The 23184-nt window shown below is 43.6% G+C and overlaps 1 protein-coding gene across 1 annotated transcript; it reads left to right on the forward strand.

The window, feature by feature from the left end:
- Window positions 1–6190: 6190 nt before the first annotated feature.
- On the forward strand, window positions 6191–21945 carry LOC115409429 (F-box/LRR-repeat protein 2-like). The gene is made up of 14 exons (XM_030120613.1): window positions 6191–6847; window positions 10772–10833; window positions 13981–14035; window positions 14721–14795; window positions 15172–15266; window positions 15793–15957; window positions 16040–16166; window positions 17435–17509; window positions 17637–17767; window positions 18091–18151; window positions 18290–18334; window positions 18545–18601; window positions 18725–18937; window positions 19835–21945. Exons 1-14 carry the CDS (start codon window positions 6818–6820, stop codon window positions 19940–19942), a joined length of 1299 nt encoding a protein of 432 aa, XP_029976473.1. The 5' UTR covers window positions 6191–6817; the 3' UTR covers window positions 19943–21945.
- Window positions 21946–23184: the final 1239 nt, after the last annotated feature.

Here is a 23184-nt window from a genome sequence, read left to right on the forward strand (position 1 = left end):
CCCATGTGGCTGCTGCTGCCTTTCAAGCCCCTCTAATCATTTCTTCCACGTCAGTCACCTTTCTCTATATTTCTATATCTCACACACACACACACACACACATACACACACACTCTGCTCCTGTGCTTCCTATATTTCACAGATGCCCCCTTCAGAAGGGTTAGAGGAAGAGAAGAGTTGGGCTGGGATCCTGACTCACGCACTCAGGCTATTTCTGGAGAGGGGGGGGGTGGTCGGGGTGGGGGGGGGGGGGGGGGGGGGGGGGGGGGGGGGGGGGGGGGGGGGGGGCAGTGATTCACACCTGTACCATCTCAGAGGGGCTGGTGAGAATTATGTTTGCTTCAGGTGTCCATGGGGCCCTCGGTTCGGGGACGAGACTCGCATCCAGACATCACACAAGTGTGTAATCTCACAGGACTTCCAGTACACGCCCATTAGGCAATCCGAGTCGTGGAAGCACACACACACACACACACACACACACACACACACACACACACACACACACACACACGATTGCTCTGAGCGAGACGTGTCCTGTCAGAATGAGGTGTGTGACTGACTCAGAGGAAACCTTCGGTGGTGGAGGCTGAAGACGGAGGAAAGTGTGGCTTTGTCTCCATGGCGACCGCTCAAGAGAAAAAAACCCTCAGTGAAGGCCTGGGTCCTTAAAGAAAAGAGAAGCCCCTCAAGTGCCTAAACTGAAGCAACAGCTTTGGACGTCAAAAGTCTGTAAGCCAAAGAGATAAACTAAGATTCATGTAAAGGAAAAGAGATCTAGTTCCTTGATGCTTTCACTCTCAAAGATAAACTTCTGTGTCGTATCGGAAACATGGCGCATGTCACAGACGTGGCCCAGTTTAACATTACTGTAGTCACTGGGATGATCAGGATACATTCAACACGGAGCCGCCAGCCGCAGCAGAGTCGGTAGGAGAAGGGCGTGGAGCTATTCAAAGAACGGAGTTAATTAATTTGACTGTCGATGAGAGGTTGTTAATTACTATGCAATGCAGTGGGACGGGGTCGCACGAAGATGAATATAAAAAAAGAAGTGTTGCATGGAGATGTAAAGCTGAATCTAGCACAAACTATATGAAATGTATGCATTGGTGCACGCGTACATGCACAGTAGTAAAACTTCAGACTGTGTAGATATATCTCTTGATAACTCCTGATGTCCTATCGAAAGTTGAAAAGGTCAGAGCTACATTTACAGTTTAACCTGGGTTTCAAAGTCTCAGCCTGAAAGCAACAGAGACAAGGAAGTATTTCAGCCACTGTAAATATAAACATACACATTGATATGTTTTTTGTTTTGAGGAGCAACATTTTTCATTTATTTCTTCAAGTTGTTGCTTGAGTTTTCTATGACTTGATCGCTCATCATCAGCTGTCTCTTGTGAGTCAGTGGAAGGAGATCATGTTAATCATGACCACAAAGATGTCATTCTCTATGCCAGAGGGTCGAATCGCCACAGATTATTTAATGATGTATGACGATTGGGGCAACTAATTGAACATAAAATGCTGAATGAAAAAAAAAAGGTTTATTGAATCAAAAAGCATGCATTAAAAAACTTCCACCTTAAAATGCATTTGGTCGCTCATTATTCAAGGTATTGTGCCTCTGAACCTTATTTCCATCCAGCGGTTCATCTATGAAATTATAGAGGAGGTGTCTGGGATTACATAATCCAGGCTGAGCTACGAACGCTGACGGCCTCTACAAGAAGTGTCAGCTGTTGATTTTGGACTGTGTTTTAGTCTATTCTGCCTGCTCCATCATGAACAGTGTTTCTCAAGCCCTCCATCAGTCTCCAACACGTCCTGGTCAACTGCAGAAGTGTCTTCATCAGCAGACTCATTCACTAATAAGAACCTTCTGACTTCCTCAAACAACAACACCCGCAAGAACAGTAACAAATTAAAATAAAATTGTATTAAAAAAAGAAAAAAATATTCATCCCTGAAACTCGCCTGATATTTTTGAAAGGTCAAAACAGGAGTGCATGATGAAGATTAAAGTTTTCCTGACAATGCATCCCATCACAAACTCCTCTGTCGCAAAGGTTTTCTCATCTTTCACCTGAGTATCCAGACCTCTCTTCTCCGTACTTCACTGCTAGTGTAGGTAGATGTTTAGATTTTGTTTCAGCAAAAATGAGATGAGAAATTACTGCGCTGCAGAGTGGAGCTCTTGATCAAACCACAGCAGTATTGTTGTGGTTACTTACTTACTTTTGTTGGTACTGTTGTTCATTATTATTGCTGTATTCTGTCCATCACCCTTGCTGGACAGTTCTACTTTACCATTATTGGTATTTCATTTTTTACCATTGTTGGTATGTAACCGTTGCTGTAATGTATTTGTTGCCCATGGTAACAACAATATTCTAATACTTCTGTCACACATTTGCCAAATATTTATCTGTATTTTCTGTTGTTTTTGGGTCTGTAATATCATAGAAATTAACAGGAAGTGACTTTGATATTATGTCTATAATTTATGTAATGGGGGTGGGATTAAATAAGTTCGCTTCTTCCCACTCCCTTTCAGGCACTCCATTCGGGATATGTAAGCACATGTATTACCTGTCCTGTTACGGCCGTATAAGTGATACCTGCGTTGAAATCATGTTGTGTGTGCATCCTTGCCTGAAATAAACTATTAACTAACTAACTAACTAACTGACTAACTAATTGTTTGTCATTGATTCATCAGGTGTGGTTCAGACTCAAATAATCTGTGATTTTAACTTGGTTGATCATTTAAATGAGACTGCTTGTAATTTTTTTTTTAACTATTCGGATATGGTCTGGGCACTTTCATATCCCAATAATCTGATGAAATTATGTAGTATTAGATTATAGAGATTCTTAAGCTTAATCTCATATTCAAGCAGACATGCTCCATCTGCACCACTTTTCATAAATTACTCAATTTTACCAATTCAAAAATGAAATATCTATCACATCTGTTTGTTTATTCGCACGTTTATTTCCAGAAACCAAGATCATCCTGACACTTTTCAGAATCCCTTTGCTTTCTCAAATATGGTTCATTCATATCATACCAGACATGACGAATAACAATCTATAGATTTTCCTTTTATTCGCCCATGTGTCATATTGAGGCCCGATACGCTTTGGACTCGATTAAGATTCATATCTTCCCACTCCCTCTTCAAAAAGCAGGAAAATATCTTCTCCTTCTATAAATCCTCCAGTCACCTCCCGCCCTCTACTCTGCCTCACGTTTTATTTTCTATCTTTTCCCTATCTTTTCTCCATGGTCCCTTGTTGATTTTGTTTGCTGATGGCAATCCATTTATATAATCTTTCACATATAAGGGTTGTTTTGTTCATTGTCTTCGTTTTTTTTTTCTTATTTCCATTTCACATTGGTCATTGTGTTGTAAAATCTTTTATTGTTCATTTGCTCTCTGTATCAATAAAATATATTCAGATTTTATAACTATAAACTCAGATCAGGCTGGTTGAATGTGAGCGCCCTCTGGCGGTAGTGATGGAGAAGTGCTGCAAAGGGATTTTACTGTAGTTCTGGATCTGGAACTATACTGTCTGCAGCTCTGTTTGAAAAACCCATGACAGGAACAAAGGAAGGAGAAGAGTAAAGGTAATCTAATGATTTCTATTTAAAAAACAACAACAACAAAAAAAATCATGGTCATCATTTTTATCATCATCATTACCATCATTATAGCTCTACACTGGTATTTCATGAATGACTACAGCTGGAAGAGTGTTTCCCATCGTGTCTTAACACCCTCAGAAACTGCTGTACAAGAGAATATCTAGTGGTACTGAATTGCTGTGCAGAACAAAAACATGATCAAAGAGGTCCCCTGGCATCAGGAGTACTTTAGGTACACTGCAGATTGTTCTTACCCACTCCTGCTGAAGAGAGAGACTTCACTCCTTTAAAACAGCACCTCATTTCACACGGCGCATTTTACACAGTTTGGAGAGCAGAAGATAAACAAAGGGATTTCTCAGCAAAATGGAAGAGGAGCCAGCAGGTGGATCTGTGTGCTGAACAGTATCAAGGGGAACTACAAAAATGCTTTCAGCAAGAGGCTTATTGTTTTAAATAGTTGCATGTTAATGTATTATTGTTCAAGCCGTGAATGGCTCTGCATGTAGTTCAAGGTCAGAATTTTAAAGAAATGTCTTTGAGTTGCTGGCAAATAAAACATTTCAGGTTTCATCATATGGATTGATTTGACATTTATTCGCAAAAGCCATGACTGTGTACTGAAAATACCATATTCTGCTAAAACACATAACTTTTGCATGCTCCTTGACAGACTTTTTTTTCAGTCTTCACTGGCATTGTAACTTCCAAAATCAAAATCTTGCAAGTGTTACAATATTATCAAAGGTATTTTGTCAGGGTATTGAGAAAAAAGTATGTGTGTGAGACATTAAAAGTGTGTGCATATTTATCTGGTTTAACTGGTTAGCTTTAAACAACACACATTTTGGAAAAAGTATCTTTGTTATTATAGCTGTTACATTTTACACTTGTGAATATCAACAGCATCATATTAAATAATAAAAAATATATTTGTAATTTCTGAGATCTCAAAAGCTGCTAAAAATTGTAAATAGAGAGAATGAAAAAATGATACAGGTGAATAATTTTTTTGGTTCTTTTTTAAATTATCAAAGTATAATCTGTAACAGTGTTGGTTTGAAACAGGGTTAAAAAAATACTATCTGAATGACTATCAGAAAGAGAAATATAGAATTAACAGACTTGCTAACAAGTTGCAGCCTGTCTAGTTTTGAAATACCACAAGGTTTTGTAATCCGACCACTTTTTTGTCATAAGTACAAAACCAGCAGCAGGACAGACACAAAAGAAGAACCATATAGCCCTGAATTTTCTTGGTAACAACCAACAACAAACTGCTGAAATAAGACTGACTCACTGCGAATCACCAGGTCAGAGCAGCAGTTTTATTTAAATTTTACCTTTGAAGGGGCTGTGGGAGTGATGAGGGCTTTACAGCGCCCCCTTTCGGATAGCAGTGGATCTGCATGTCGACAAAGGTGTCTTATCAAAGTAATTACACACATTTTTTTTCTTTTTTATTTCAGATATGTCAGGCTAAACCCAGCATTAGTTTAACTGCATAGTGAAATTAATAATTTTACTATAATAATACAGTTTATTGAATGTGGCTTTAATATTCTGTGTGTTTAAATGGCTGAGGGGTTATATTTAGTTTTCCTTGTGTGAACCAGGGGTCGTGTGGGTTAAAGGCTGGTCTGGGCTGGTCTTTCTTTGTAGAGTTTCCATTTTCTCCCTGCACACACCGCAAGACCCATTTGCAAATGTGACTCTTAGCGGTTTTGCTTTATAACTGAATAATTACTGACGATGGTTGTTATACCTTCAGTGACAATGTGCCAGTGCTTGAATTTTTTTTGCCAAGGTTTCTCTTATAATTATCATTTTCAGTGTGTAAATATCAGATTAAGTGAACTGATTAAAAATCCAGGTCATATTTTGTAAAGGCAAGCCATATTACAGATGTCACAGCAAATATCAAATGGATGAAATGTGCCTCTCCCCATCAACCCACCTCAAAGATGTGAACATTACAGTGTAAAGGGTTTTCCCTTGATCTGCCAGAGCATCTGAATTTCAAACGATCTGTGCACAGCCCTGCACGTCATCTTTTATGGTATCTATCCTGCTGAGCTTCAGCTGTGATCCAATGCAACTCTGCAGTCTTTCCATGCATGGTATATTTGAAAGTAGTACTGGGTCGCTGGATGTGGGGTTATCCCAGGGCAACACATTGCTGTAATCCGCGTGTGTGTGTGTGCGTGTGTGCGTGCGTGTGCGTGTGCGTGCAGGTGGAAGCCTAAACTGAGGCGGTGTTACAGATCTCTTCCGCAGGAAAAAAATAAAAAATAAAAAAAAAAATCTCGGAGGCTGGCTCTGGCGTCCTCGGCAGCCCAGTATTTCCTTTCCCCCTCCCCGGAGCCGCGGGTTCGCACCAGGTCACGTCCCGGAGCCGCTCCGGCCTCAGCCGCTCCGCTCCGACATGCGTCCAAACGTGACCCCGTCGTGGTCATTTCGCCCAAATCTCCGCAAGAGCCCACAATCAAAACAAATCGACCACGCGTGCTTTTCCCGCAGCAATGACGTCACATCGGCCCGCCCCTTTCCCCGCAAGTAAACAGAACACGGAGCGGTGTCGGCGCGCGGACCTGTGATATATGCGTGGAGGGGAGGGGGGGTCCACGCCGAGGAATGATCGGAGGGGTTCGTGTGGCGTCCCCCCGCGTGTTTTTCCTGAACTTTGCGGGATTTTTGGGGTCGTGCCAGCGGACTGGAGCTGGAGCGATGAAGGGAGAGGCGGAAGTGAAGTCACTTGACAGACCGTCCATGTTATTATTGTTATTTTGGTAGCCCTGTGTGATGAGACGGGCTGGGGAGCCGCCGCTCTCCGAGACAGCGTTGACGTTACCGCAGGCCGGCCCCGGACCGACACCACCCTCAGCGCCCGCACCGCCGCCGCCGCCGCCGCCGCCTCACTGACCCGGGGACAGGAGCCTCGCTGGCGGCCGGGGGTGGAGGAGAGGGGAGGAGGGTCTGAAGACCCAGCTCCAGCCCTGGCTCCCTAAAAAAAAAGAAAGAAAGAAAGAAAAGAAAAGAAAACAAAGAAAGAAAGAGAGAAACACTCGACCAAAAAAATTAAAACGGGGACAGAAACAGTAACGGCGTTTCGACGGGTGTCTGCGCGGCGCGTGTAGCAGCGGACGAGCCGCCGCAGACATGAACGGTATCACCAAGGGCCGGTTCGAGGTATGACAGAGGGAGTGGACCACCAACAGTTAAACTGCTTCTTTCTACTAGACGTGGGAGTCGTGGGTCTTGTATAAGCAGAGAGTGTGTGTGCGTGTGTTTATATATATTCATGTGTGCGCGTGTATGTGTGTGTGTGTGTGTGTGTGTGTGTATGTGTGTGGTCTGCTGCTCCCGGTATTACACGCAGCCAGTGCAGCCGAGGCGTTTTGTTGGTCAAGGGTAATCCGAAATCCTGTTGTTGTCCTGCCGCACCAGTAGACAGCGACAACATGGAGCTGAGGACTGCGGGACAGGAGAGGAGGGCTGTGGCTGAGGGGAGTCAATACATCAGGGCCGAGGCTGTCAGCTGAGGTTACTGGCTTTACAGGGGAAACAAACGTTAAATAAAAAAAAAATACAAGCAACGTGTAATCAGTCATCTATTAGGTATGGCAGATTACACCGGAGCCCTGTGACACCTCCTTTAATACCTGTGAATGACAGGTGCCAGGAGGTTTGGCTGGCTTTCTGCAGGTACTCCCTTAATCAGCTGTGTGTCCTTCCATAACATCTCCCCGATTCTGCAGACAGAGTGTTAAACATTGTCTTTAATTCATCAGCTAACGTGGGTTATTTCAGTGGAGTGTAGTAAATGCAGTGTGAAGCAGTCATTCCTCATCCGTGCAGATTTTGCTTGTCATCCCTGTGTGTGGGTTTCCAGTCCATAAACATGCATGTGAAGTTAATTGATGAATGTGACTGTGTGTGTGTGTGTGTGTGTGTGTGTGTGTGTGTGTGTGTGTGTGTGTGTGTGTGTGTGTGTGAGACTGTCTGACTCTGTTTGCTCTGTGATGCACTGGCAATCTGTCCAGGATGTACATAAAGCCTTTTGGTAGATAGTCAACTGAGATCAGCTCCAGTGCTCTGTGACACCAAGATGGATAAACAGTTGCAGAAGATTGATGGATGAATAACATCTTCCTTTATCATATTCGTGGGTAATTATTGTTATACAAGCATAGCAACAACATAAGTTATTTGTATTGCATTATACACCTTGCAGCTATATTTAAAATTCAATATGGTCCAACAAAGCAGCTCACACAAAAATATTCTTCCACATAGCTTAATTTATGACGTAATTTTTTTACCTTTTCTTGTCACAATCATAAAAATGATCATTTTACTTTGTGAAAGTTATCAAGGTTTTAGCCAGTGGTGGTGATCTGTTCCTGATATTCTTTACCTTTCAGTCAACAGTGTCCATATTATTATAGACGCTTTCTATTTCTTGTTGTTCGAGGTTAATTAAATCCACTCAAAAATTATTAAAAATGTTGCTAAATTACAAAATCTCCCACAGTGTGGAGGAAAAATTCCCATGTTATCTTTGAACGGGCTTGCCCTGAGGTGTGACTGTGAGTGTGTGTGACTGTCTGTCTTTCTGTGTTTCCTCTGTGATGGACCGGTGACTCGAGCGTGTCCCCCGCCTTCATCCTGAGCCACTCGGGACCGGCGTCAGCTCCCCGAGACAGTAGGGTGGATGGGGCGGTAAAAGGGATGAATGGATGGTGTTTCGAATTTGATCATAGGTGTGAATCAGAATCAGAATCACGAGACTGCAGACTCCTGAAACCAAAAGTTGAACTAAATGAATCCTTTGTACCACGCTTCCATGAAATTTTCTTTCAGAGCAGCACATTTTTATTGAACAATATTTGACATTGACAATGACAGTTGCTGTGAGTCCAGTAGTACAATATTTGGATATGAACTTTGTAGCATGAAATATAAACATGTTGAAGCTGTGCAGACGTACTGTGCCACTGCCACGGTTAGTCATTCATCCTCACTGTGCGTCGATCACACTTTCATAGGCTTCTTTTAAAGTTCATAAACCTTTAATATGCGTCGTAACATCTACCATGCAACAAGCATTATGTTTTGCCGTGTCAGCTTTCCCTTCACTTTTTTTTTTTTTTTTTTTGCACGAGTTAAATCACCTGGTTGGACTGGTTATCAGGTCCTCGGAGCTGTGAGCGCGGTTTATCTGCAATGGAGCGCATTGTTGACATTCTTTATGGTTTGACTTGATAGTACTTGACTTCCTCGGTCCGGTGTTGAAACGCTTCGCCGGTAGTATGCGTCTACGTGTGAGTGAATGAGAGTGGAAGGTGCTAGCGGCGCGGGTGTGTGTGTGTGTGTGTGTGTGTGTGTGTTGCCATTTCAGTAGATTTCTCCACAGACTTTCTTAGTTGAAAGCCAGTGCGCGCTGGGAAGCAAGCCCATGTGGCTGTGCGTATCTGAAGAAGGATCTTGGACACGACTTGTCCCCCCTTATGCCACGCAACACCTGGCTGGCACAAGGCCCCTCCAGCTGATCTATTGCATGCCTGAAATTGGACACACTACACGGCCCGGGTCTAATGGCTTCACGTTTGCTTTGATGTCGCAGTGAAACTCTAGATGTGAGCTATGCAGGTTCCAACAACACGTTTTTGTGGTACACTGTCGAGGAATACGAATATGAATGCAGAGCAGAGCTCCCTGCCTGGGAATGCTGCTTTTCTTGCTGTGACAATGAGGACGCCACAATACTGAGATGATAACTTGAATTAACTGTGTGTGTCAGAGATGGCTTTTCTCATTGATCCCATTATCATCCAGGCTAAAATCTAAACAGCAAATGCTCTTTTTTTTTTGTATTTTGAGTGAAAATATGACTTGATAATAAATGTTGGACAGTAATCAGATTATCCTCTGTGGTCAGAGAGGTCAGAGGTGACTGATGTGTAGCAGAGGTGGTTTGGAGTCCAGTCTAAATTTAGTTTTAAATCCTCAGCCACCTCTGGCTTGACAGGAGAGTCGATGCACGGTGTATTTATAGGCCGGGTTCTCGCCTATCATTTACGGCACAATACACTCACCCGTCTCTGCCGTGCACGTGTTAATGTGTTATCCACTACAGGTGTGTGTGGGGACTGGTGGAGAGAGTAACTCTGTTTTAGTGATAGTTAATCTACGTTTTTGGAACCACCAAGCGGAGATGTTAAAATTCAAACCAGCAATGTTAATATTTTACCAAACTTTGGCTGGACTGACGTTTTTTTTTTTTTTTTTTCCCTTTCTTTTTGATCTCACTTCCTCTCAAATGGATTTCATTTCCTCACTCCTTCTATCCTTCCTTTATGTAGTCTCACGCTGATGTTATGACTTTTATACCTCCTCCCTGCATTTTACTGCTTTCGGTTTTCAAGGAGGCGGCGTCTGTCGTGCAGCTAGCCAGAGCTAGAAGCAAGACCGTTGCTTCGTCCTGCGCCTTTTGTGCTTTTTTGCATTTCCAGTGTTTGCGCGTGAAGCGGCAGGGAGTCTCCCCTCATTAGGCAGGGTTTCGGAGTCTTTGAGGATACAAGTGTATCATTGGCAGGATGCGTGTCTGCAGAGGCACAGTGAATGTGGGTGTTTGACATAATTTAAATTCATGGCTGACTACAGCCCACCTGATCTAGAATGTTCTGCTTTCTGTTCTTCGCGCAGAGAGGTCTGACTTGAATCACCTGCGTGTGTGTGTGTGTGTATATGTGTGTGTGTATGCATGTGTGTGTGTGTGTCCCACTCAGCAGATGGCCAGACATCCAGCGAGTAGACTAATTGAGATAAGCATGCCAACAAGCTGACCAGGCTAACAGAATTATAAGCTTGTAAGGAGGGGAAGTGGAAAGCCAAATGTAGCCCTGGTGTGTTTATTACAATAGCTTAAGGAAGTGATGGCTTATATCTCTGAAACCACTGTAAACATTACGAGATGGTCTGTTTTTATTGGATCGTTTAAGCGTTGTGTGCTTAAAATGATGTGAGATGCCTTGCCATGCCGTTGCCGCTCTTACATGCAAATGGCTTCCATACACCTTAATTGTTGTTGTTTATCTTGTGTCTCGGCAGGTGTTCTCAAACAGCGATGAAGCCCCCATCAACAAGAAGCTCCCCAAAGAGCTTCTTCTTAGGTAAGATTGAGAATACACAATCTCCCTCACCCATTCACACTTGCTAAAGTCCACAGAATACGACACAACACACCCCGGGACAAGAGCTTTAGTCAGGCTGACTCATTATGTGAAGCAGCCTCAAACTGTGTGTGTGATTTGTCACTCGTTGTGTAGGTGTGTCTATGATGTGTGTTGCTGTAAGCTGTGTGACCTACAGACCAATATTTCGTCCCACAGCATTTGTACTTGATACATAAATCTAACACACCCTCCACAAATGTCGGGGTGGATTTTTTTGGGGGGGTTTTGGGTGTGTTTGACCACGAGTCGTAAAGGACGCACCTGCATGTCGATCAGCTGATGTTTTTATTCCTGCACTTGAGAGGCATACGTTTGTTTGTGCATGTGTGAAACACTTCTGGGCCTATGCAAACTGTGTGTGTGTGCTCCCATGCGCGTATGTGTGTGTGTGTGTGTGTGTGTGTGTGTGCGCTCCCGTGCTATAAATAGCTTGTCTTAGCTGGTGGGGAATTCCGCAGTGCTGTGCTCTTCTGCTGCTCCATCTGCACTCCGTAGAGACGACCAGTATACCCATTACAACCAGCACACTCTGGGAAAACCTGTCCTCACACACACTCGCTGGCAATGACACACTGCTCTGTACCCTCAGCTGCGTGTGTCAAGTCGAGATAGCCGCACGACGTAGCCGCTGTGGGGAAAACTCATTTTAATGGCAGTAATTCTGATTTTTAGACCATTTTAAGTGGATTGACTTCAGCTTATTTTGTAGCTTCACTCTGCGTCTGCTTTACACAGTGGGAGGAATTTTGTTATCCCTTTAGCTTTGCTGTAATCTGGTTATAGGTGTGTAGACTTTATAAGAAATGTGATTCACTTAACAAAAGAAATATTGAGCTTTTTTTCATTTATTTATTTTTGAGAAACAAAGGAAATTCACGACATCGATGCTTTTCTCTCAATTCTGACACCATTATCTCATTTGTAGAAATGGAAAGTCAGTGATATGTGCCAAGAAGCAACAGCATAAATCTAATAAGTGGCTGTGGGATGATTGATAGAGGAGGAGGAGGTAAGGAAAATGCTGCAGTTGAAGTTTAGAATTTATGTGGGACATTTTCCCGATCCTGTTTTCTCGTGAAACACTCAGGTTTATGTTTTGACTGCTGGCAGGTTTTAGCTCTCAATTTCTATCTAGAGGGAGTCTCTGCTGAGCCGCGCTCAGCGGGAACCGGTGTTGCCATCCTGGAAGACAGAGTTTCCCAAACTGTGCAGATATGCAACTGCAACTGGTTGCAGATTCTAATCTAGATTTTCCAGCCTTGATAAATGAACTTAAGACAGAAGACTGTCAACATCTCAGGGCACCTGAGCTCAAAACAACAACGTTATGGGATTCATTGCCAAGAAGCATTGCCACAACACTTAAATAATCTCCCAAACACAAACTTCCTCGCTCTTTTTTCGGTTATTAATTGGCAATTTGATAAGTAAGCGTTCTCATTAGCGGTCCTGTTTATGTGTAATCCATCACTGACAGCGAGTCCCATTGCCTGACTCGTTTTTTAGCGCCTGTTGTAAACAGCTGTTATCTAGGCCAGCGCTGCATGGACAGAAACTGTAGAAACCCTGCTGCCACATGGATGAACTTCCTTTGACAGACAGGCCTGAGAGATGGATCGGAGCGGATCGGAGTCCTCTTACCCGAGAAGTCGCTGACTCAGCATCTTCCCCACCACCCAAAATTCACGTCTGAGTTGTTACTATGGCTACCAGCCCCAGACTTGTGGCGAAGGCTCCACACACTCGCTTATCCAGCCATGCCTGAAGGGAGGGGTGTATACATTTTGTCAACAAAAGGAACCGTGCTTCATTAGATTCTTGCCGTGTACCTTGTCCAGAGAAGCGGTCGTAGCCAGGCCAGATCAGCCGGAGCAGTCGGAGCGGTTCGCTTTATTTTTCTTCCTGCTTGTGTTCAGTGGCAGCATGACTGCTTTCCAGACGGTGGTCAAACAGGAAACGCAGATTGCTCTCAGTGTTGTACGCTTCTGTCTGGTTTTATTGGTCAGCTCGTTCTTTCTGTTGTTTGTCTCTGAAAATGTCCATGATATGAATTGTCTGAGCTCGGCAACCGGTTTATCATTTTGTTGTTGGATATTTATTACATATATTTATTTCTATCACTAGTTACGATCATCAGTTAGGCTAACAGGCCTGAAAATAGCACCTGCCCGGTCAGATTGACTGACTGTGTCTCTGGTATTATGATTAACAGAATTCTTATGTGGTTCCTAAAAGACCCGTCTCGCTCACATAATGGGAAGTCAGATTGTATTTGATTGGAACAGACAGTCAATCAATGATTAGCGCCAAGGCCATTAACCAGTTATTAGAAGGCAGATCGATGAGCTGGACTGTTGGGCTTCTCCGGTGGCCTGCCGTGACTTCAGTCACCAAAAGTGTGTATTTGTGTCTGAGTGGGCTGCTCTGTCAATTGTTGCTGCGTACACCCCAGCACAAGACTCCGGTATAGATTATACAGGCATGTCCCAACATGCCCTGGCCCTACACATCAAAACACACGGCCTTTGTCTGTCTATATGAAAGAAACAATGGCCCGCTCCTGTTTCAGAGGGTTAAAAGGACATTCAGACCCCAGCTGCACTCAAAGCTTTGGCATCGTGACAGTTCTCTGAATACCTCAAATTTCTATAGATTTCCCCTCAAGTCCCGTCTGTGAACAGCCACAGGCCTTTAAACGGCCGGGTTTTCAGAGGAGCGGTTGCATATTTGGCTTCATCTCGGCGCGCGATCGTGTGTATCCTCCAATATTTGCATATATGTCTGTCCGTCTGTCCCAGCATGTCCGTGGCCTTGCCTGTCTGAGTGCCAGAGATTACTCATTGGCAGATTAATGGATTGAGCTGACCCAGTAGCCGGCTGCATGCAGGCCTTTGTGGCCGGGCGGCCCACAGCTCAAACACTGGCTGTGGGGCTCTCCTGCTTCCAGCCAAACACAGGGGATTGTTCTGCTCTTAAACATACCAACACGACACCAGGGGGAATAAAATGTCAGAAATAGAGCTGTTTGTTTGTGAATAATCACTGACCAGAGACAAACTCACCCTCCTGTTTTTCTGTTTGTAGAATATTTTCCTATCTCGACGTGGTTACACTCTGTAGATGTGCCCAGGTATCCAAGGTAAGCGCCTTCCCGAATACACAACAGACTCCATTCTTTTATTTTGCAGTAACTCCAAATTACATGATAATCAACTTGAAACCAGTGTGTTATTTCTGGATTTCTAGAAATATCTATAATATGGTGCCCTCTGCTGGTTCTGTGGAAGTGAGTTACCATTGTGCATTGCAGCTGAAACCCTTTTATGAATGAGGAATCTGAATAATAACAAATATTTGGCATGCAGAGCAGCAGTGGCACCTTTTGTTACAACAGCTCCAGTGTATTCTTAAAACAATATCCTAATCTTTTGATTCTCTTTGATAATGTGAAAAAAATCTGACAATAATTGGATCCCAGGTTCAGATAGTGATGCTTATTTGATTTGATTCATTATACCGTGTTTGAAATCATCAGAAAGTGAAGACAAATGACAGTTTGTCTGCCTCCAGGGTGTTTTATTGAAATTTGCTCCTTTTTTTTCTGCCACCTAATTCAAAAATAATTTTTGAGAAAATAATAACAAACAGGCAAGAGAAGAACATTCATTACTTCAGAGAAAAAGCATCCAGAATCTAAACAGTATTTATGCGTATAGAAATGTGGATTGCTGAGTGATGTTTTTTTCTTCTTTTTTTTGGGGGGGGGGTTAGATTATCAAATATTCACACCTTTTCACCCTCTCCACACCCTGTCACCCTCTCAGGCGTGGAACGTCCTGGCCCTTGATGGCAGCAATTGGCAGAAGATCGACCTGTTCAACTTCCAGACAGACATAGAGGTGAGCTGCGTGTCACTTGTGACGACGGGAAAGGGAGAAGCGCCGGCGCTCGAGCGGACAGTACTTGTACGCACGCCTGTGTTTTTGCTGCCCGTGTGTGTGTGTGTGTGTGTGTGTGTGTGTGTGTGTGTGTGTGTGTGTGTGTGTGATTGTGGGCGCTTGTTGAGTAGCATTATCCAGCCCAGGGCTTAGTGCTGGGTCAGTAGGCTTTGGTGCCGACTGTGACGTCACAGCTGATCCTGTGGCCCGAGTCATGTCACTCTCTCTCTCTCTCTCTCTCTCTCTCTCTCTCTCTCTCTCTCTCTCTCTCTCTCTCTCTCTCTCTCTCGCTCTCTCTCTCTCGCTCTCTCTTTCTCCCTGTCCCCGTGTCTCTCAGGGTCGGGTGGTGGAGAACATTTCGAAGCGTTGCGGAGGCTTCCTGAGGCAGCTCAGCCTCAGGGGCTGCCTGAGTGTTGGAGATGCCTCCATGAAGTGAGAGTCACATTTTCTTCCCCTGACATACTGTGATGTGATGGGCGAGCTTCTGCTTTGACTTTCACCAAATGTCATTCCCTCGTTCATTTCATAGCTTGCCGTGTTTAGCCTTTGTACGGTTATTCTTTAAACTCTAAGCAGCCTCTTCTTGTCTCCTTCCCAAGGGACTCTGTGCAAAGAACCTTGTTTTTATTCCATTTAATCTCACTTGACTGTGAGCATACAAGGAAAACAAACAAAACCAAAGCAGACTAATAGTGGTATAACTTCATTTCTGCGTTTTCTGCATGCTTTTGCTGGCAGATCACTAGCTACTGAAAAGCAGAGGATTTAAAAAAGTAAACCTTGTTCATCTTTGGTCTAAGAAAGCAACGTGCTCCGGCTGTACAGAAGACTCCCCTGGGCCCGTGGATGGCTTTGTTAATTGGATCCTGAGCAACTCCCGGCATCTCACGTCGTATTTATTCAATGAAGAGGCTCTTGAGAGATTTTCACTCTCCTCTTTTACTGTTCTGTTTACCAGGACGTTCGCTCAGAACTGCAGAAACATCGAGGTGTTGAACCTGAACGGCTGCACTAAGATCACAGACAGCACCTGCCTCAGTCTCAGCAAGTTTTGCTCCAAACTCAAACATCTCGATCTCACTTCCTGCGTGTCCGTCAGCAACCACTCCCTCAAGGCCCTCAGGTAGATCGCGCACCTCAAACCTTTAGTAACTCCGCCCTTCGCCACTCTCACTTCTTTTTGTGTTTTTCTCTTTTCTGCGCAGTGACGGCTGCAGGATGCTGGAGATGTTGAACCTGTCGTGGTGTGATCAGATCACACGTGACGGCATCGAGGCCCTGGCCAGAGGGTGCGCTGGTTTACGAGCGTTGTTCCTCAGAGGTTGCACACAGGTGCGGTGTTTCACAAAGTCCTGATTTTTATTTCCTGTAGTGAGAATTTGGTTTTTGAGTTCGGTGTTACAGAGTCAGTGTGTGCTGACTGTGAGGATAATGGGTAGAAAGCATGTATGATAATACGACGGTGATCAATAGCCGGGGTGTTTTCATGTAGGTGCTGGAGTGCGGTAGGCAGTTTAAATGTTAATACATGAGGAGATCAAGGAGACCAAGCAGCAGGGGGTTTGTCTCCGTGTCTGCTGCTATCGTTTGATTAGCTTGTTTTACAATGGCCACATGTATATTCAAACTTGAAGTGAGTCGCTATATAAAACACTACAGTGCTTAATATTAATCTCAATTTGATCCTTATTTTATGCATATATTTAGTAAACTTTTTGCCAGGTTTCTTGATGCTCATCTTAAACTCAAGTGTGTATTTTTATTTTTGTTGCAAAAGCATCACATCTGGGGTTTTTTTTAATTTACACAGAAAAAAAATTTAAAATTATGCAAATGATTGCATAAAAATCAATCTGTTAATGCATTAAAATATGCAATTTTCTCTCTGAAGAAATTGCCTTTCTCATTTTATGTAAACAGGATCTTGTGTTGTGAAATTAGTTTTTAATTTGCTTCAGCTGAGAAAGAAATTAAAGGCTAATGATAAAACGAGCCACTCAACAAAAGCTGGAAAACAAATCCCAGACTGCTCTTTTTTTTACTGCTGAACAATCCCAGCAGACCTCAGTGAAGAGAAATGTGATTTTTTTTTTTTTTTATTACCCTTTTTATCCTAGTGGAGAACATTCTTCCCCCCTTTGGCTGCTCACTTGTGTTTGAATGACATTTAGTTTCTCTACTTGTTGATGTGTTTGGTTGTTTTGTGTTTATGTCGCTTCTGAAAATACACTTTCTGTGGAATTTGCATCGCTGCTCCTTAATTCAAGCGTCCTTCCGAATGGAAAATATATGGTGAGAAATCAGCTGTTGCGGAGGCGTTTAAAAATGACTGTTGCTACAACACTATCATAAATGAATTATAGACACTGCAAAAATTTAACAGGCCAAGGAGCTTTTTATGTATCATCTGACAATAAACATCATTAAACAGCATTTAATTCATAATTACAGTACTTTACAGTCAGAATTTTGCCTTTTTCACAAAACAGGAAGAGAAAGCTCGCCTTGAAATTGATAACAAGGCACCTCTAATTTACCCACGACACTAGTTTACAACAACTGGTTTTTTTTATTTTGTTTTGTTTTGTTTCTTTAACCAGCTGGATGATGGAGCTTTGAAACACCTTCAGAAAAACTGCCCAGAACTCACCACCATCAACATGCAGTCCTGCACAGTAAGACAAAAAACATTTGGTGGAGACACGGCGGGGGGAGATGGAGACTCATAATAATGCAAGAGGGATGCGGTCTGGACGCTTTGGTGTGTTTGTAATTTGTTTTTTGTCTGTCCCCTGCCTCCAGCAAATAACAGATGAAGGTCTGGTCAGCCTGTGCCGAGGATGCCACAAGCTGCAGATCCTGTGTGTGTCTGGCTGCAGCAACATCACTGATGCCTCTCTCACTGCACTGGGACTTAACTGTCCCCGACTCAAGTAAGACACACACACACACACACAAACACACCCATACATCTGTTCCACCAGCCTTCTAAAAAGACACTGAGGCATTCTAAAAATGGCCTGAACATTTACTGTATTGGTTTAAGGATACCGTGTTGCATACAGTGTACAGTACTGAGTGTTCTCGGCTGTCTTTGCTCTGTATCCGAGTACAGCCCACTCCGTCTCACAGGCCTGAAGATGTATGATTCTTGTTAACTGAAGTAAATACATGAAAAGCGTTACTTAATAAAACAGTGCCTCCAGCGGGGTGCTGCCGAAGAAGCGCTTCACGCGGTTTGTTTTTCTGTTTGAAGGATTCTTGAAGCTGCACGATGCTCCCATGTTACGGACGCTGGGTTCACTGTGCTGGCCAGAGTGAGTTTCATTTTGTTTGCTGACTGCTGTTTTCTTATCCGCAGACTTTTTTTTATTACACAAGTCATCCTTTTCATCCGGCTCTCTCTGGGCCGAATGCAATGTTTTCCTCATAAAACAATGTGTTTATCCTCACAGAACTGTCACGAGCTTGAAAAAATGGACTTAGAAGAATGTATTTTGGTAAGACAATTTCGGTTTCCTTATCTCGCTGTTAAGTCTTTTTGCCAGAAAACAGTCACAGAGTTGAAGAGGTGACGTGAGGAAATGTGTCACTGAGACTCAAAACAAAAACATGAACAACACACGCCTACGAAGACTTGAGCTCTGAGCCTCTCAGCTGTCCTTCGACATGCGAGAACAGTCCGTTAATCAAGCCCGTCCTCTCCTCAGGTGACAGATAACACCCTGGTTCAGCTGTCAATCCACTGCCCTCGCCTGCAAGCACTGGTAAGCATTTACGCCCACAGGTCCGAGTGTGTGCCAGCTCCCTCCTCAGCCTGTCTTTATGAGGTTTAATCCATCCATCTCTGTGTCTCCGTCTCCGTCTCCGTGTCCCGGCGCCCTGGACAGTCCCTGTCCCACTGTGAGCTGATCACCGATGATGGCATCAGAGCACTGAGCAGCAGTACCTGTGGCCAAGAGCGCCTCACGGTGGTGGAGCTGGACAACTGCCCCCTCATCACTGACGTTACCCTGGAGCACCTGAAAAGCTGCCATCGGCTGGAGCGCATCGAGCTCTACGACTGTCAGCAAGTCACCAGGGCCGGCATCAAGCGCATCAGGGTCAGTGGACAGGGTGTTCTCTCATGTTCAATGAGTAGTCTGTAGTTTTTTGTATTTTTCAACTCAACTTTGTAGTTTTGTTCTTTTCCTTATTTGTGATTTTAGAAGGTCTCCTGTCTGACAATCTCCAGGCCGATGTAGTGATTAGCATTCACCCCTCACAGGAAGAATATTCCTTATTCTAGAAACATGAGTTGAGGGTTAACTGCTCACTGTCAGATCCCCGTCATGTCTGTCTCTGTATTTGCCCTCTGATGGACTCGGTGTCCGGTCCAAGGTACATCCTGCCTTCACTTGTATTGTTGGGATCGGCTCCAGCCGCGCTTTTCTCCCTAAGTTGGAAACAGCTGTATTAAAGACGTCTGACCATCTTGCTTGATGTGCTCAATACATATGTGAATGCATCCACTAACTAGTGTGGAAATTATGGTAGCTTTAATTGCTAAACATCAATAAGTACGGTAATCACCTTTGATTTGAAATGAGGAACTATTACATATCTTCAACTTTGAGACAGTTGACCAATAGTTGTATATTTGTCAAGTGTTTTTTTTCACAAAATGTCTCATGACATTGATCATATTATAAAATAACATGTTGAAGTGATGATAGTGTAATCTAGATAGTCTCATGTCTGTGATATCTTTACTCGGGATACTAAGCATTTTTTGGACATTGCTCATTTTTGCAGATTGCAGCCACATTTTAAAGCATCCACATCTCAGAAAATAAGGAAATATGAGCTTCTAAATATTGTTTGTGTACATTTATATAATTCTAATTCATAGTCAGTCAAAACACTCCTGCCACTTTTGCATTAAAGAATCCATCTGACTTTCAAAATGCATTTTTAAGACTTTATAGTACGTTATTAATGCATGTTTCCCCCCCACACAGGCCCACCTTCCAGAGATCAAGGTCCATGCCTACTTTGCCCCAGTGACGCCCCCTCCGTCTGTACATGGAGGTGGCCAGCGTCTGTGCCGCTGCTGCATCATCCTCTGACAGTGGAGGGCCAGGGGGGGCCACCTCTGTCTACAGGTCCTGCTGCTCTGACGTGGGCTGACGTCGGGTTTTGGGGTGGGGGTGGCGGGGTGGGGGTGGGGGAGGGGCCGGGGTAGGCGTCGGGGGAGAGGAGGGGCTGGACCCACTCACTGCTCCTGATCACTGATCAAAGGCTGATCCCTGATCAGTCGAACCCGCCCCTTCTCTCTCCTCTGGCTCACCAGTCAGCGCTTTAGCAGCCTGGAGGGGCTGAGATGAAGAAAAACGAATGGATGGATGGACTTTCTCTCTTTTTTCTCTCTCTCTCTCTCTTATCTCATTCTCTCTTTCACGCTGTAAAGACACAAACAGGTTGTCCACTCCATTCGTCTCCCCACAAAACCCCGACTTCCCCGCCTGTGGGTCTGAAGGACTGCGCCTGGACAGCTGCAGCCGGGGAGTCCGAACGGTGGAACTGAGTCGCATTAAGTTCAAACTAAAGAAAAAACAAAAAAGAAAAGAAAAGATGACATTGTCATCTGAGGACAGCCGCTCACTCTAACTGGAGCATCATCTCAACCAATCATGTGACAGCTCTGTGTGACCATTCTGTGATTCATTCTGCTTTGACCAACAAACACAGAGCGCCGAGGCGGAGGAGAGCCGGGCTGCGGGGGATCCTCAAGATATAAACAGTGAAGCTTTGGCAAGGCCGGCTCAGCTCTGTGACGTGGACGAGTCCAGGATGAGACGGAACCTACGGACTGGGACATGTGACATATTTGTGCATCTAAGAAACTTCTGTTGAGATTTCGATTCTGTTTGTACAAAGAATGTTTAGCAACAGAAAAAAAAAAAAGAAAAAAAGAATTACACTTACAACAACTCACTATAAAAAAAACAAAAAATTGGGACGGCTGACAAAAAAAAGTTTGGTTTTATTTTCTCTCCTTTTTTTTCAGTGCTTATTGTAATTGTCTATGCCTGTCTGTTCACAGAGGGAGATATGCTTGTCTTTCTTTTTGAACCGTAAAAGAAATACTGTTGCTGTTTGACAAAAAAAAAAAAAAAAAAAGGACCTATGATTCAGACCCTTGGTGTCTAAATGCACTATGTTGACACTGTATGCTGCTGGGATGAGAGGCCTCTCCTGTGTACCGCGTGGTGACGTTGGCTCGTAGGCCCTGATCCAATCCTGTCAGTAGCCCTGCGCACTAGCTCCTATATGGCCACTCAAGCATTTGTTTACAGCATGGACTAGGTTAGCACCACAGACTAACTTGTTTACATCAGTAGATTTCCAGTCCCGCACTGTTCAGGGTTAGCTGTTCAACGTACTCTGAATAATTAGTATGACTGACGAATGGTGTTGCAGGTGGCCACTGTTCAGATTATTTGCTGTGTGTATCTGGATATCAATCAGGGCTAATGTTGGTGTTACTTTGCTTTAAAAGTGAAATAGAAATTTGCGAAAAGCCTAAAAAAAAACAAAAACAAAAAAAAACTGCATAAAAGACTGTGAGCGATGGCACTTCAACTCTTTGACAATCACATAAATGTGTGTATTTGAAAGTTAATTTTATATAGTTTGGTGTAATTGTCAACTTACTGATGATCCTCAGTGTACTCCAATACATTTAGGTCCCAAAGCAGCACATGAGGAATTGAAATTAGCTTCGGACACATGTCTGCTGACATCTAATGTTGTTAAATAGCCCTAAACTCTCGTTGAATCTGGCAAAACACACGTGACATCAGGGAAGTGGTTTAGCAGCGACTGAGAAGGTCCAGAACAAACAGTTTATCACACTCTATACAGACACTCCTGGTCAGCAGGAAATCAACAGTATCTGCGTCTCCATGCAGGGTTCTGCAAGCAGGAGACATTAAAAAGAAAAAATCACCTAATGCACTGAAAATCCAACAGAGGAAAAAGCAGCTTGCGATGTTGTGCTATAGTTGAGACTGGCAAGTGCTTAAAAAGTGGGGAGACTGGCAGGAGAATGGATAGGACTGAAACAAAAAAAGAGCATAGTAATATGAAGAGAGACTCAGATGGACTCTGATACATAGCTGACTTGACTGGCTGTGATACTAATGCCCTCTCTTTGACAGCTGTTTTAATAGTTTTATGTTTAAAAAATAAAATAATACATGAAAAAATAAACAAATCAATAAATAAAGGTGACTAATAGTAAATGTGGCTTGTCTCTGCAGTGTGACATTTTTCTGCAGTCCAAACATGTGATTTCATTCCAGTTGGAGACTCTGATTTGCTTCTCGGTATGTGTGACTGTATGCCCCATGATCCAGTTGGATAAAATTCAAATAGTAGATGGATTTATATGTGAGAAGGTGATTTCCGTTCTCACTGTGACCTTTGATTTTTGCACACCTGTACACAGTTATATAGGGAACGCTTGTGAACGTTTGGAGGTTGTGTGAGGAGTGAGATGTGGCCGAGACACCCAAGCACTTCCCACCATTATTTAAGCATCCCTCATCATCGGTGAGCACATGCACTAATATTCTGGGCCAGTCGTGTAGTACCCATTACCCCTTGAATAATTTATACCCTGCATATAATCAGGACTCAAGAAAAACTCCTGGAAAGACTCATCACACACACTTCCTCACCTGCTCCTGTCTGTATTTCACCTGCCCAAAGGCAGAGGGCACATTCCACTATATAGAGGGGGGAATGATTTGTTTATTCCTTTATGTGTATATAACTTTGGGGATCTGTTGTTTAGATTTGAGATATTATCATCATCGTCTCTTTATCTATATCTAAATCATTTGCTGAGGTGAAGGACAGACTGACTGAGGATCTGTTTCAGCTTGTTGTGGGGCTGAAGAAGATCCTGTGTGTTCTTAAACTGGGAAACTGAAAACTCCCAAATAGTTATTTTCTTTGAAGAAACTCCAAATCTTCACCCTGATTTTTCCCTTTCCTTTCCTCTAAGCCTTGGATGACCACATCCCCAGTCGGGGTGACCACTCGGCCCATCACAATATACTCCACAACACCGCCTTTCCATGATTTCAAAAACGGAAATCTAAAACTTTGAAACACCCCCTGCAGAACCCCACAGTAGTTTGAGAGTCACTGATCTGAACAGACTTCATCCACTGTTAAACTGCGGCAAACTGAGCACGTGCTGTAACGCCATGTCACCGCTAGATGTCACTAGAGACCCATGTGGACGACAGACAATAACACGCCCACAATAACTATTAAATTTATAACTTCCGTTTTCCAG

The sequence above is a fragment of the Salarias fasciatus genome, chromosome 22, assembly GCF_902148845.1.
Source record: "Salarias fasciatus chromosome 22, fSalaFa1.1, whole genome shotgun sequence".
Lineage (NCBI taxonomy): Eukaryota > Metazoa > Chordata > Actinopteri > Blenniiformes > Blenniidae > Salarias > Salarias fasciatus.